The sequence below is a fragment of the Mauremys mutica genome, chromosome 2 (genome assembly GCF_020497125.1).
Source record: "Mauremys mutica isolate MM-2020 ecotype Southern chromosome 2, ASM2049712v1, whole genome shotgun sequence".
NCBI classification, from domain to species: Eukaryota; Metazoa; Chordata; order Testudines; family Geoemydidae; genus Mauremys; species Mauremys mutica.
The window spans coordinates 87389705-87404453 of record NC_059073.1 but is presented as its reverse complement, the minus strand read 5'-3'; the positions used below and the strand labels follow the sequence as shown (position 1 = coordinate 87404453).

Below are 14749 nucleotides of genomic sequence, written 5' to 3'. Positions count from 1 at the left end.
CCCATTTCTAAGCCGCCCGGGTCGCAACTGGCACCGAACCGCAGTGTCCCCGGATCCCAGCTACCAGGGACCACTCCCCCCCCACCTGTCACCCAACCGCAGAGTGTCTCAGGATTCCATCTACCATGGAACCTCCCCCCCCCGCACCTGTCACCCAAGCACAGAGTGTCTCAGGATTCCATCTACCATGGAACCTCCCCCCCCCGCACCTGTCACTCAACCGCAGAGTGTCTCAGGATTCCAGCTACCATGGAATCTCCCCCTCCTGCACCTGTCATCCAAGCACAGAGTGTCCCAGAATCCCAGCTACCATGGAACAACCCCCCCCCCCGCACCTTTCACCCAGCCACAGAGTGTCTCAGGATTCCATCTACCATGGAACCTCCCTCCCCCCGCACCTGTCACTCAACCGCAGAGTGTCTCAGGATTCCAGCTACCATGGAACCTCCCCCTCCCGCACCTGTCATCCAAGCACAGAGTGTCCCAGAATCCCAGCTACCATGGAACAACCCCCCCCCGCACCTGTCACCCAGCCACAGAGTGTCTCAGGATTCCAGCTACCATGGAACCCCCCCCCCCCCGCCGCACCTGTCACCCAAGCACAGGGTGTCCCAGGATTCCAGGTGCCAGGGACTCCCCTAGCTGTCACCCAACTGCAGAGTGTCCCGCGATCCCAGCTGCCTGAGACCCCCAAACTACACTGATCCCCATCTGCCGTTGGTAACTGCCTGAGAGACACAACTGTCATGCACAGCTCAGTATTTTCTTGGAGTCTCGCTCATAGTTTCATTAATTTGTTTCACTCATGCTGCTTCTCTGCCTTATTCTGGGGTTCTTTCTGCGAATGTGTCACCAAGGCATTCTTACGAGCATATACACTGGTAGGAAATTAATTTCAAAGTGTGTGTCCATGGAATTTAACATTTTCATGCACGAAGTATTCACGCCAGAAGTGCCTGAAGCAGACCCAACACCACATGAATTGCCTGATCACTCAAACTAATCAATAGTGATTGAGTGTCAATCCACAGAGTGAAAACCATTTCACCAAGTTGACATTTTTCATTTCTGATTACTTACATCCAGTAATGCCTGGATGCACCAGTCCAGCTTGGGGCCCCATTGGATTAGGCATTGTTCATGCATGCAGTAAAGGGCTTGTCTACATGGGAGGTTATAGGAGTATACAGACAGTAAAGTGTGAATTTAAACCAATAGTTATGCTAGTGTAGCTCCCTGTGTGGGCATGTTATTCTGATATGAGTGTCTTTTACTGATTTAGGTTAGGTGGCTTTGAAAACAAATTAAGATAAACCAGAAAAAGCCACTTATTCTGGACCAGGGGTAGGCAATCTATGGCACGTGTGCCAAAGGCGGCACGGGAGCTGATTTTCAGTGGCACTCACACTGCCCAGGTCCTGGGGGCTCTGCATTTTAATTTAATTTTAAAGGAAGCTTCTTAAACATTTTAAAAACCTTATTTACTTTACATACAACAATAGTTTAGTTATATATTATAGACTTATAGAAAGAGACCTTCTAAAAATGTTAAAATGTATTATTGGCACACGAAACCTTAAACTAGAGTGAATAAATGAAGACTTGGCACACCACTTCTGAAAAGTTGCCGACCCCTGTTCTAGACTATGGCTAGGTCCTGGCCGTGAGGATGATGGCGAGTCGACTGCTGTCGCTCCCCCAGTGACTCCACTTCCGCCTCTTGCCGTGGTGGAGTTCCGGAGTCGACGGCAGAACAATCGGGGATCGATTATCATGTCTACACTAGATGCGATAAATCGATCCCCAATGATCGATCACTACCCGCCGGGTAGGGTAGATGCACCCTATGAGTGTCCATATGGAGGGTTATACCTATAGCAGTTTAACTATACAGATATAAATATACTAGTATAACTTCTCATGTAGACAAGTCCTATTAGTGCCTTCCTCAGAGAGCTTACAGTCTAAATGGACAACGCAGACAAAGCAGGATTTAAATTCAACCAGAGCCGGAGTAAATATTTTCAAGCCCATGGAAGGAAGCTAGGGCTCAGGGCTTCAGCACTGTGGCCTGTGGCTGTGCCTTGTGGCTTCAGCCCCATGGGAGGCTTCAAGGCTCAGTGCTACAGCCCTGGTGAGAGCCGTGGGGACTGAAGCCCTGAGCCCTGGCACCTCCCCCCCTTGTGGGCTAAAGCCCCAAGCCCCAAATGGGGTGGGGAGGTGCCTGGAAATAAATATTGGGAATTTAAGCCCTGAGACAAAGGATGAAAGAAGGAAGTATTATTCACATTTTAGCAACAGAGAACTGCGGCCGGAGGATATTAAGTGACGTGCCCATGGTCATGCAGAAACTTTGTGGTAGAGCTGGGAATTGTACCCCAAAAATAATAAACACAGTCAAGGAAATTCTTGTCACAGAAATGCCACATGCAGAAAGAGACTGAATTAATTGGCTGTTGAGTTTGGTTTGTTGATTCCTGTTTACTTAACAATTCACATTTGTCATGCTAAACACTTGTGAAATTTCATGAGCACCTAAATGTCATTCCCCACTGCAACAGAGCACAACTATCTTTTCCATCTCCCATAAAACAACAGTTGTCATGAAACTCTCATTCCCAACTGCCAACAGAGCCACAATTGTTATTTCCAAACGTCATCTTCATCTGTTACAGAGCTGCAACTGTCTTGCAAGAGTCATGGAATGTCAGCTGTCATTCCCAACTGTCAAGGAACAACAAATACCTTCTCAGCTATCATGAAACCTTCAGATTGTGACACACTCCAGTCCAATGTAAAAGTCCATTTACCTTTACAATTCGATTTTAATACAATATTCTTCATTTTCTGTCCTGAACTATTTTATCATTAAACAGTTGCTGGGTTGCAGTTGTGAGTGAAGCAGACCCATATCTATCTAATACATTTTTATACCTCAAAGGACTGTTCAGAAGCTTAATTATTCAATGTTTGTTAAATGTTCTGACTCCATAGTTTTAAAATACATGATTGTATTTATACATAAAAACTTACATACACCATGTCACTAGCAGTGCTGTTGAAAGATTATTTATTGTATTGGTGGTGAAACCTGGTAATAGCTCTCACAAGTCCTTTTTGTGTATACCAGAGGGAGCGTTTGAGGATTTCTGTAGACCTGCCATGTCTCTCACATTGGAAAAATACTTCATTTTGGAGTAATTGTAAGGAGACTTTTAAAGGGAGCTGTCTTATGAAGAAGCATTTTGTTGTGTGTTTCAATAAGACTTGAGAAAGATATTTCTCTCTGATTTTGAAATCTCTATTCCAATTGTCATATTTTGTAACTACCTGCCTTCTTGTGAACCTAGAAACCCACCCCTTCCCCATGCCATCTGTGATGTTGTATGGTTGAAATATACCACTTATACAATTGCAACAAATCTTATACAAAGTATGTCATGTAAAGTATCAATATAAAAGTTACAATCTATCAAATATGATTATCCTATTTGTATGTATGTATCATTTTTGTATCTAACGTTATGAATACTATGAACCAGTATTTCAAATGTGTTTGATCCTGGGGTAACACCTACCTGGTCAAATCTACATAGAAGCCAGACAGCTTTGTGTTGATAACCCTTCTAAGGCAATTAACTCTCACAATGGGCCACAGAAAAAACTCATTCTAGCCAGATGGCTCTTCCTGCAGATGCCTTAGCCTCTTGTGCCTATATTTTTCCATAAACTGTTCTGGGGGCTTTGTTTGGGACAGTAAAATTCCATCTACATGGGAGAGGATATAAAAGACCCTGGAAACATCTTTATTTCCTGCTTCATTTTGCTGGACTTCTAATGAGGAAGGAAGCTCTAAACAAGGACTGATGACCCCCAAGGTGTTTGGTAATTTCCAGAGAAGACTTTTTCAAACTATCAGTTTATTTCATCACTGCTTCAAACTTGATAAAAGAACTTTGCAATGACTGTGTGCGTGTATAATTTCCTTAACCATTTTAACTCTTTTTTTTCTCTTATAAATAAACCTTTAGATATTAGATACTAAAGGATTGGCAACAGCATGATTACTGAGTAAGATCTGAATTATATATTGACCTGGGTATGTGGCTGATCTTTTGAGATAAGAAAACCCTTTGTTTGATTAAATTGGTTTTCAATATCCATTCATTATAATAGTTTAGTGTCTGGATGGTTGAAACAAGGGCTGCGATGCCTGTATTTTGGACTTCTACCAGTGTGATGACACAGAAGCTTACTTTTGTTTCTGGCTTGGTATATCTAACAATAGAATAACCATCAGTTTGGCATGAGTCTGTCCTATTTCTCAGCAGTTTGTCCTGAATCTAGCATCCTCAGCTGTGACCCACTGAGGCACACTGACACCATCCAACACATTTGTGCTTGTTTTAGACTTCTTTCTTCATCTTCATTTCTTGAGCCCAATACTTCTATTAAAGTCACTTGCAAAACTACTATTAACTTTACTGGAAGCAGGATTGGCACTTTTCTGTTTGTACTGCATGAGAGAAATGGCTATGTGTCATACAAAAATTGAATGTTGGAATATTTAGAGGAACACAGTATCTCTTATTGATCAATAAAATAATAAATAATTAAAAATAAATAACTATATTCTAAGTGCTATCCTCACAAAAATATTCTGTCAAGCTGAATTCAGTGGTGTTTTAAGTATGTCCCTACTTCTATGACCATTTCTAAAATCTTTAATTTGTTAGCATCTCCAAAATTATATTTTTTTAAACATTTTATAATTAGGAAGAACACTTTAAAGATAAAATGGTAACAATGTGTATATGGAAAGACCTATTAGTAAGGCTGTAATCTGTGTACAAAATGTCCACTTTTATTTTTAACATGATTAATTCTAGTTAAATCAACTACGGAGGATGTTAGCCTACTGTTAAGGAACAATTGATTATTAAGGCTCTAACATAAAAAGTACCCATTAAAAATGCCATGGGTAAAATTACTGAGTAGGCCTTTTAATAATTTACAAACCTGATGGGGTGATGATGAGCTTTGAAAAAAATTCTCCTGAAAAGCTATGTTTGAAAAGGATAATACCATGCTGAGATTAAGGGCATGGTAACCCCCATAATGTTCCTATTAAATAAAATGTAAAGGTTATATAAATGATTAATCTACTAAAATATGAGGGAAATTGCTGAATGGTAGAAAATAAGGAATATGTGTTGTTAGTTTAATGCTGATGTTATGTTAATGATTTATAAAGACAGAATGGAGAATGAAAAAAATTATGAAAATTTGGTACATGGATAATTGGGTATCTGCAATGTTAAATAATGTTGATTGGTGGAAAGCTAATGAATATGGAAAGGTATAAAATCTAGTGGACAAAGGGGCTGAAGTCATAAATATTGAACCCAAAACTAAAGAAATGAGACTGAAAGGCTAGAGACTGACACCATGAAGTGCAGGAGGGCTTCCTAGTGCCCCAGAACTCGGTAATTTGAGACCTTACTTGTTTGATTATTATCTGGCATAAGTGTATATTCAGAAACCATAAGTGACAATTCTGTTTGAAAATTTCTAAATAAAGGTGAAAATTGATTAAGCCTAAACTGGGTGGACTCATGACTCAGTTTCCCACCTCACATTCCTTGAACTATACTTTACTTTAGTGCAGAGAAGTTTGCTTCATTACCAATTACCTTTTGGTAAAAATATTTCATATTAACTATGATTTCAGATATTAAAAAATATTTTGTGGGGAGAAAAGGAAATTTATTTTATATAGTGTCATTTAAAAGAACATTAAGGCTTTATGCATGAAAGGGGAAAAAAGAGAGACCTCTCCCAAGGAGAGAAAAGGTACAAAAGAGTCACCCCCTGCAGTTTTTTGTTTGTTTTGGGGTTTTTTGCATCAAATTCCTCAAAGGAAGAGGTGTGCAACCTTACATATTGAGAAGGGGGGGAGGAAGTCTACAAACCCATTTGATCCCAGGTTTCCTTAGGAAATGCAGAAGGCAGTAGGATAGATGCACAAATCCTACCCTTCTGTTCCATAATAAATAATAATACCTAGTTCTTATATATCATTTTTCATCAGTAGATTTCCAGGTACTTTATGAAGTAGGTAAGAATCATTGTTCCCATTTTACAGATGGGGAAACTGAGGCAAAAGCACATAAGAAAATTAGGTGCCTAACTCCTATTGCTTTCAATGGGAGTTATGTGCTTAATCAGTTTAGGTGGCAAATGGGATTTTAAAAAATGCCTATCTGCACCTTAAGGCACCTAAACACTTTTGAAAATCTAGCCCAAAATCACCCAGCAGTAGGGTGACCAGATAGCAACTGTGGGGAAAAAATGGGATGGGGATGGGGGTAATAGGTGCCTATATAAGAAAAAGTCCTCAAAAACGTGACTGTCCCTTTAAAAATGAGACATCTGGTCACCTTACCCAGCAGGCTAGTGGCAGAGCCAGGTGTCCTGAGTCAGATCTAGTGTTCTATCAACTAGACCACAGCAGTAATGATACCTGAAAAAGTTTGTTATGAATACATAACAGCCTGCAGCAGGGCCCTGATCCTGCAAAGAGATCTGCATGTGTTTAACTTTACACATCTGAGTAGCCCCATTGATGAAGAGACAGTATTGCTGAAACAGCTGACTCAACCATTTTGTGTAGGATGGGGGCAATTTGAATGGAAGTCCCTTATGCATTGGTCTGTTTGGGGAAACAATCTGGCTTCCTGGCCTTACACAATCAAGAGTACTTATTGTGCAATATATTCTCAACAAGTTTCTGCATCCTCCATTATAAAGTTATCTTCACCAGGTTACCATTATTTCTTTATGGTCTTGGGCCACACTGCAATACCTCTTCTCAAATTGAGTGTTATCTTACTTTGTCAGTAGTTCCATTGAAGTAAATGGCACATTATGTAGAGTGGTGGTTCTCAACCCATTTACCATTGTGTTATGTAGGCTGCATCCACACAATATATTCACTACCTGTATGGCCTGAGGATGTTACATAGGCTGCAGCTCTGTGCTGATGTTGAGAACCACTGATGTAGAGTAAGGGCTTGGCTACACTTACAAGTTGCAGCGCTGGGAGTTACAGCGCTGGTCAGGCAGCTGTGTAGGGCCAGCGCTGCAGTGTGGCCACACTTGCAGCACTTTCTAGCGCTGTATTGAGAGGTGCATTGTGGGCAGCTATCCCACAGAGCACCTCGTCCCATTTTGGCGCTGAGTATTGTGGGAAGGGGAAGGAAGTGTGTGGGTCATTCCGCTTCCTGTGCCAACGCCCCGTGGTGCATCGCTTCACATCCCAGCATTCTGTCTTTCCGGCAACGTTTGGTGCCATTGTGAGTGTCTTTCTGTTTTACTCTCTGTGTGTGAATCGCGATTTCTGTGGGAAATGGAGCCCGAGCTGCTGAGGACTGTGCTGATGAGTGTCGCCAGCACAACACGTTTGGCAGTCGAGCTATTCCTTCAGCTCCAAAGTGACAGTGAGGAGTCAGACGATGATATCGATATGGATTTGCCTGCCGCGTGTGACACTACAGTGCTTGTGGCATTCACGGAAATGCTCAGCACTGTTGAACGCCGCTTTTGGGCTCGGGAAACAAGCACTGACTGGTGGGATCACATCGTCATGGAAGTCTGGGATGACGAGCAGTGGCTACAGAACTTTCGTATGAGAAAAGCCACTTTCATGGGACTGTGTGCTGAGCTCGCCCCCACTCTGCGGCGCAAGGACACAAGATTGAGAGCTGCCCTGACGGTGGAAAAGCGGGTGGCTATTGCAATCTGGAAGCTGGCAACTCTAGACAGCTACCGGTCAGTCGGGAACCAGTTTGGAGTGGGAAAGTCGACCGTTGGAATCGTGTTGATGCAAGTTTGCAAGGCAATTAATCGCATCCTGCTAAGAAAGACCGTGACTCTGGGGAACGTGCAGGACATTGTGGATGGCTTTGCACAAATGGGTTTCCCTAACTGTGGAGGGGCGATAGATGGGACGCATATTCCTATTCTGCCCCCCCGCCACCTGGCATCAGAGTACGTTAATCGTAAGGGGTACTTCTCTATGGTTCTCCAGGCGCTTGTGGATCACCGTGGGCGTTTCATTGACATTTACACAGGCTGGCCTGGAAAGGTGCATGATGCACGCATCTTTGGGAACAGTGGCCTGTTCAGGAAGATGCAGGCAGGGACTTTTTTCCCAGACAGGAAGATCACAGTAGGGGACGTCAAAATGCCCATTGTGATCCTTGGAGACCCCGCTTACCCGTTACTGCCTTGGCTCATGAAACCCTATACAGGGAAGCTTGACAGGAGCAAGGACCGGTTCAACTACAGGCTGAGCCGGTGCCGAATGACTGTGGAGTGTGCTTTTGGCCATTTAAAAGCGCGCTGGAGATCCTTGTATGGGAAGCTAGACTTGGGGGAAAGCAGCATCCCCGCGGTTATATCCACTTGCTGTACCCTCCATAATATTTGTGAAGGGAAGGGTGAAACATTCAGTCAGGCATGGACCACCGAGGTTCAAGTCCTGGAGGCTGAATATGCACAGCCAGAGAGCAGGGCTAATAGAGAGGCCCAGCACAGGGCTTCAAGGATTAGGGATGCCTTGAGGGAAGAATTTGAGGCTGAAAGCCAACTGTAATGTTTGCTGCCTTGCATGGGAGTGAAGTGCACTGTTTACACTGTTATTCTATTATCCCTAAAATGATTTGCAGTGCCTGTTTCTTTACTGGGCTAAGGTATCTTTCACTATCTGCTATAATAAAGACTGTTTTCAAAGCCAAGAATTGTTTTATTGAAATGAAAAAAACTTCCTTGACAGACAGACACACACAACATTTCATGAACACAAGAGGGCAGGGGTGTGGGTGGGTGAACTGCACAGTCACAAGTTTGCATACGGCCTGTCTGGAGTGCTGTGCAATGAATCCTGCACTTCAGGGTGCATAAACTGCATGGTGATGGGGGTTGAGTGCAGAGGGTAAGGGTTGTAGTTATCAGGGCTGGTTGGTGAACGTACAGGTGTTGGAGGCAGCTGGTGGTGGTAAGAACCTGGATGCTGGGGAAGGGGGGTTTGAACTGACATTGGTGCACAAGGCAAAAAGCTTTGGGACCGGGGGGCGTGGGGGAGTAGCACGGTAGTGCTCTGCTTGCATGGCAACGAGTGACTCGATAGAGTCCGCTTGGCGCGACAGGATGCTTAGCAGCTGCTCTGTGCTTTTCCTCTTGGCCACTGCATTTCTCTTGCGGATCCTGCTTTCCTTTTCTCTCCACTCCTGCAAGTTTTTACTCTCTCTAGCAGAGTGAGCAATAACAGTTTTCAGCATGTCCTCCTTGCTTTTTCGGGGATTTTTCCTCAAATTCTGCAGTTTCTGTGCTGTGGTACATCTGGTCAGTCCAGCAGTCAAGGTCACTTTAGAAAGGCAGAAATGACAACATTTAACAGGGTAGCATTGTTTTCACTATCTCCAGACAGTAATTCCCACACACTGAAGGAGTTCTCAGTCCTCACTTTAGCATTCTTTTACCACACACATAACATAACAGAAGACACGAAATGGTGAGTGAGGGGTGCTGCATAGAGGGAGAAGTGGGGCTTGAGTGATAGAGGGGTGCTGGTTGCTTCGGGGAAGTGCACCGAACAGCTGCAGTGATAGAGGGGTTGAGTGAAGATGCAGCTGCAGGGGTGATCTTCACTATCTCCCTATCTCTATCACTATCTTCACTAAAGAGTCTCCCAACATTTTTCACAGGAGTTAATCCTGGAAGATATCTCCCTGCTGCGGGTCACTAGGGCAGCGTGGGAGGCTCTTCTACAGCAATGTGGATTCCGCCCTGGACCCTATGCAGCTTGCCTGTGTTCAGCAATGGTCCCCCCACCCCTCGCGGCACAGTGGCGCGGTCGCGTTAGCCTGACTGGGACAAGGACCACAGTGGCTCTCCCTATAAACCTGCGCAGGCATATTGCCCACGCTCTGGCTGAAACTTTTGAGGAGATTACTGCAGCCGATTACCGCGACATGATAGACCACATCAATGGGCTATTCCACATCTAGGCTGGCATGCATGCAGCCTTAACCCCCCTTCCTCTCCAGAAACATTTCCACCCAGAAAATAAAAGCCGCTTACCGGTAACCCGCTGCTCTGCTTGTCCTTCTGCAACTGCTGGCTGCTGCGATTGGGTACTTTCCTCCTGGCTTGAGAAGAGCTCCTGGCTGCATGCCTCCAGGGACTCTGGGGTGTCTTCCCCCATCCCAGTAGCTTCACTCGCGTTTTCCTCCCCACCCGCCTCCGCCTCCACCGCCTCCTCCTCCTCCTCCTGTCCCCCACCCTGCTCAGAAGTGTCCATCGTGGTCCTGGGATTGGCAGTGGGGTCACCCCCAAGTATCGCGTCCATCTCCCTGTAAAAACGGCAGGTCGGGGGGCAGCTCCGGATCGGCGATTGCCCTCGTGGGCTTTGTAATAGGCACTCCGCAGCTCTTTAACTTTAACCCTGCATTGTAGTGCATCCCGATCATGGCCCCTATCCAGCATGGACCTTGATACCTGCTCAAAGATATCGTAATTCATACGGCTGGAGCGCAGCTGGGACTGCACAGCTTCCTCCCCCCAAACACTAATGAGGTCCTGCAATTCGCCAGTGCTCCAGGCTGGGGCTCGTTTGCCGCGTGGAGGCATGCTCACCTGTAAAGATTAACTGATTGCACTCCACACACACCTGGCTGCAGCAAACAGGAAGGAGATTTTTAAATTTCCCGGGGCATTTAAAGGGCGGGTCACCTGAGGCAAGAGCAGTAGAGTGCAAACTGATGAGCAGAGTGGCTGAACAGGAATTCTGGGATAACTCCTTATTCCCTGGAGGACAATTACAGCGCTGGTGAGTGTCCACACCTGATGAGCAGCGCTGGATCACCAGCGCTGCACTCCTTATACCCCAACCCGGATGGGTTTTCAGCCAGCGCTGCAACCAGGGAGTTGCAGCGCTGGTTGTGCCCTGCAAGTGTGGACGGGGTGTAATTGCAGTGCTGGAAAGCCTCCACCAGCGCTGCAACTTGTAAGTGTAGCCAAGCCCTCAGATGCTTCTTAGCATGAGCAAAGCTATTAAGCATTAACAATAGCATTAAGTTAATCATCCAAATTAACAGAGAAAATCTGTTGCTGGCATATGTCTTTCGGGTGAAATCCTGGCCCTATTCAAGTCAATGGCCAGCATTTCACATCCTATCATGAACATGTCCTTTCTAAGAGGATTGTAGCTTATAACTGCTACTATAGGTCCATACATGTGAAGTCGCACTCATTGGGTGTGACACTCACTCATTAGCATGCTGTGTCACTCTCACACACATTCCTAAGCTTATATCACTCATTCTGAGTAAATATATAAAGATTTAAAATATTTTTAGTCAGGCGCTGAAAGAGACAAAAATACAAATGGGGCCTCAGAACTGGGGGATAGAGCTTGGAAAGCCACTTTCCCAGCTTGTATACTGTGGTAACCATGGAGACTACAGGCCCCTGTTCAATACCCTGGGAGAGGAGAAAGGAGCTATGTGGGGTGTGTGTGTGTGTGTGAGTTTGCCCAAAAAACGAGCAAGACTTGATCGAAAGTTTGAAGGTTCTGCAAAATACAGTTCAAAATTTAAACTACACCGGACAAATTCATGGCCCTTCATTGTCCTGGTAGCAGTCAAGACTTAAATAAATAAATGTGGTCTTCTCAATTTCTCATTGCTATCCAGGGTTTCCCAGCTTGTCCTAGTTTTACTCCACTCAAATGTAGGAGAAAAAAGTGTTCAATTTGTTTGAAAGAATAAGACCCCATTCAGACTAAACCTTGGAATAGGTGAGACTGTCCTCTATTATCCCAGTGAAGCTGGCAAATCCTGAACTACCCAAAAAAGTTATAAAACAAAGGGGGCTACACGGCAATATAACAAAGCCCATGAATGAAATGTGAAACCAAATTAGATATTAAAAGAAACAAAGAATCTGAATCCTTTATCTATGATTTATTAGCTTCAAATTAATTTAATTACTTTATTTTTGCATTCATTTCATGTATTGCTAGGATGTGTTTTTAATTATTTAACTTTTGTTTTGGAATCTGATTACTATATTTTAGTTTGCTGAAAATGTAATATGAGCAATAGTATACAAGGAGGAGAGATTAAAGAGGCTAGGGCTCTTCAGCTTGGGAAAGAGGAGACTAAGGGGAGATATGATAGAAGTATATAAAATCATAGGTGGTGTGGAGAAAGTGGATAAGGAAAAGTTATTTACTTATTCCCATAATACATGAACTAGGGGTCACCAAATGAAATTAATAGGCAGCAGGTTTAAAACAAATACAAGGAAGTTCTTCTTCACGCAGGGGCGGCTCTAGGGATTTTGCCACCCCAAGCACGGCAGGCAGGCTGCCTCTGGCGGTTTGCCTGCCACGGGACCAGCGGACCCTCCGCAGGTAAGCCGCCGAAGGCAGCCTGCCTGCCACCTTTGCGGCGCCGGCAGAGCACCCCCTGCAGCTTGCCGCCCCAAGCACGCGCTTGGCGTGCTGGGGCCTGGAGCCGTCCCTGTCTTGACGCAGCACACAGTCAACTTGTGGAACTCCTTAACTGAGGAGGTTGTGAAGGCTAGGACTATAACAGCGTTTAAAAGAGAACTGGATAAATTCATGGTGGTTAAGTCCATTAATGGCTATTAGCCAGGATGGGTAAGGAATAGTGTCCCTAGCCTCTGTTTGTCAGAGGATGGAGATGGATGGCAGGAGAGAGATCACTTGATCATTGCCTGTTAGGTCCACTCCCTCTGAGGCACCTGGCATTGGCCACTGTCGGAAGACAGGATACTGGGCTAGATGGACCTTTGGTCTGACCTGGTATGGCCGTTCTTATGTTCTAACCAAATTATATTTGTACTGTAAAGTGTTTTTCAAAGGGATGATCACTATGACAAAATAAACATGTTGTTGTTGTTGAGATGAGTTCCTGTCTGCATCCTGTAAAACTTGCCCATACCAGTATTGCCCTGGCCTCTTCTTTTGTCATTCAGTGTTGAACGCATTCTAAAACAATATGCATTTCCTCACCTTTTGGAGGCGAAGCCAGACTTTAAGGCACCTGCTCCCCTACTTGGTGTAAACTTTGCTTGTGCCAATCAGAAACGAACACAAACAGGTTTTGGGCCCCGTCCCCTATGACACTTCCATGATGTCATAGTTGGTACTTTAGGCCTGCCTGCCATGTGCAGGCAGGGAGAGGAGAAAGAAAAACGTATCCTGTGTACGCCCATAACCGAGCCTGATCACCTCGAAGCCTCTCTCTCAGCTCACGTGTTTCAAACAGAGCTTCTACGTTTGCTGGTCGTTATGCATTGGTTTGTATTTGTAAGTATCAGTTATTACTAAATGCTGCATCTTTGTTTATAAATATTGTTAGTAGATATTTTAGTCATTGTATGTTTTAAGTTTCATTAACTCTATTAGCTAATCATACACTCCTCCCTTACCCCTTGTAATTATTCCCAATAAAACTTTAAATTGATTAATTTTAGTGTGTGTGTGTCTGCAGTTTGCATCGTGACCCATACTCTCCTTGCATCCCTTATCAATATAGTCTGTTGCCACGTGCAGCCTGGTAAATAACATGCCTGCATTTTCTTTCGCCCCTGCGAGTCCGTGGCAATCTACAGTTGTATTGATAAAACAGTTGTTTGTTAGGTTTATATGAAACAGTTTATTTTTTAATATTTCTCTTGTTCTGTCCACTGACTGTGTACCTAAGCCACGGGTTATTAACTCTGGTCCTCAGAGATCTCCAACCATCCAGGTTTTTGTTCCAACCAGCAAATAATTGTTTTTATTAAAATCCACTGGTTTACATTGCATATGGAATTTTCATGTGGCCTAGAATTTAGTATGAATTAGGACATTTAAGTGTTTCATATGCAATATTAAGCAATGTACATTTTAAAACAAATGACTAAGTGCTGGTTGGATTAAAAACCTGGTCTATTGGATGTCGCCAAAGATGAGAATCTCTGTCTTAAGAAATGCTCTAACACACCCCCTGGAAAGTCTCACTCTAGCCTTGAATCTCACTCTTTGGGGCTGTAAATCTTATACTTGAGGACAGCCAACCCTTGCAGGGCCGCCCAGAGGATTCTGGGGGCCTGGGGTCTTCGGCAGCGGGGGGCCCTTCCGTTCCGGGACCCGCCGCCGAAGTGCCCCGAAGACCCGCGGTGGGGGCCCCCCACCGCCGAAGTTCAGCCCATTCTTCGGCGGTAAATCGGCAGCGGGGGGCCCCCGCCGCGGGTCTTCAGGGCACTTCGGCGGCGGGTCCCAGAACGGAAGGGCCCCCCGCCGCCAAATTACCGCCGAAGACCAAGCTGAACTTCGGCGGCGGGTCCCGCTTTGGCGGTAATTCACCAGCGGGGGGTCCTTCCGCCCTGGAGCGGACGGACCCCCTGCCGGCGAAGACTGGGAGCGAAGAAGCTCCGGGGGCCCAGGCCCCACAAGAGTTTTCTGGGCCCCCCAGAGCGAGTGAAGGACCCGCTCCAGGGCCCCTGAAAAACTCTCGTGGGGGCCCCTGTGGGGCCCGGGGCCTGGGGCAAATTGCCCCTCTTGCCCTCCCCTCTGGGCGGCCCTGAACCCTTGGCATCTCTGCGGTCACATTTACCCATGTATTCAAAGTTTTAGCTCTCTTTTTGGTTCATAAGTAAACAGAAAACAATTACC

The 14749-nt window shown here is 45.1% G+C and overlaps 1 protein-coding gene across 1 annotated transcript in view; it reads left to right on the top strand.

The window, feature by feature from the left end:
• Nucleotides 1–14749, top strand: part of MYOM1 (myomesin 1) — a 157122-nt gene that overhangs the window by 3565 nt on the left and 138808 nt on the right. Inside the window, exons 2-3 of the mRNA XM_045004129.1 lie at nt 2676–2794; nt 3758–3885. Of these exons, the coding sequence (XP_044860064.1) occupies nt 3867–3885 (19 nt within the window). The 5' untranslated portion in view covers nt 2676–2794; nt 3758–3866. The remainder of the gene's footprint in view (nt 1–2675; nt 2795–3757; nt 3886–14749) is intronic.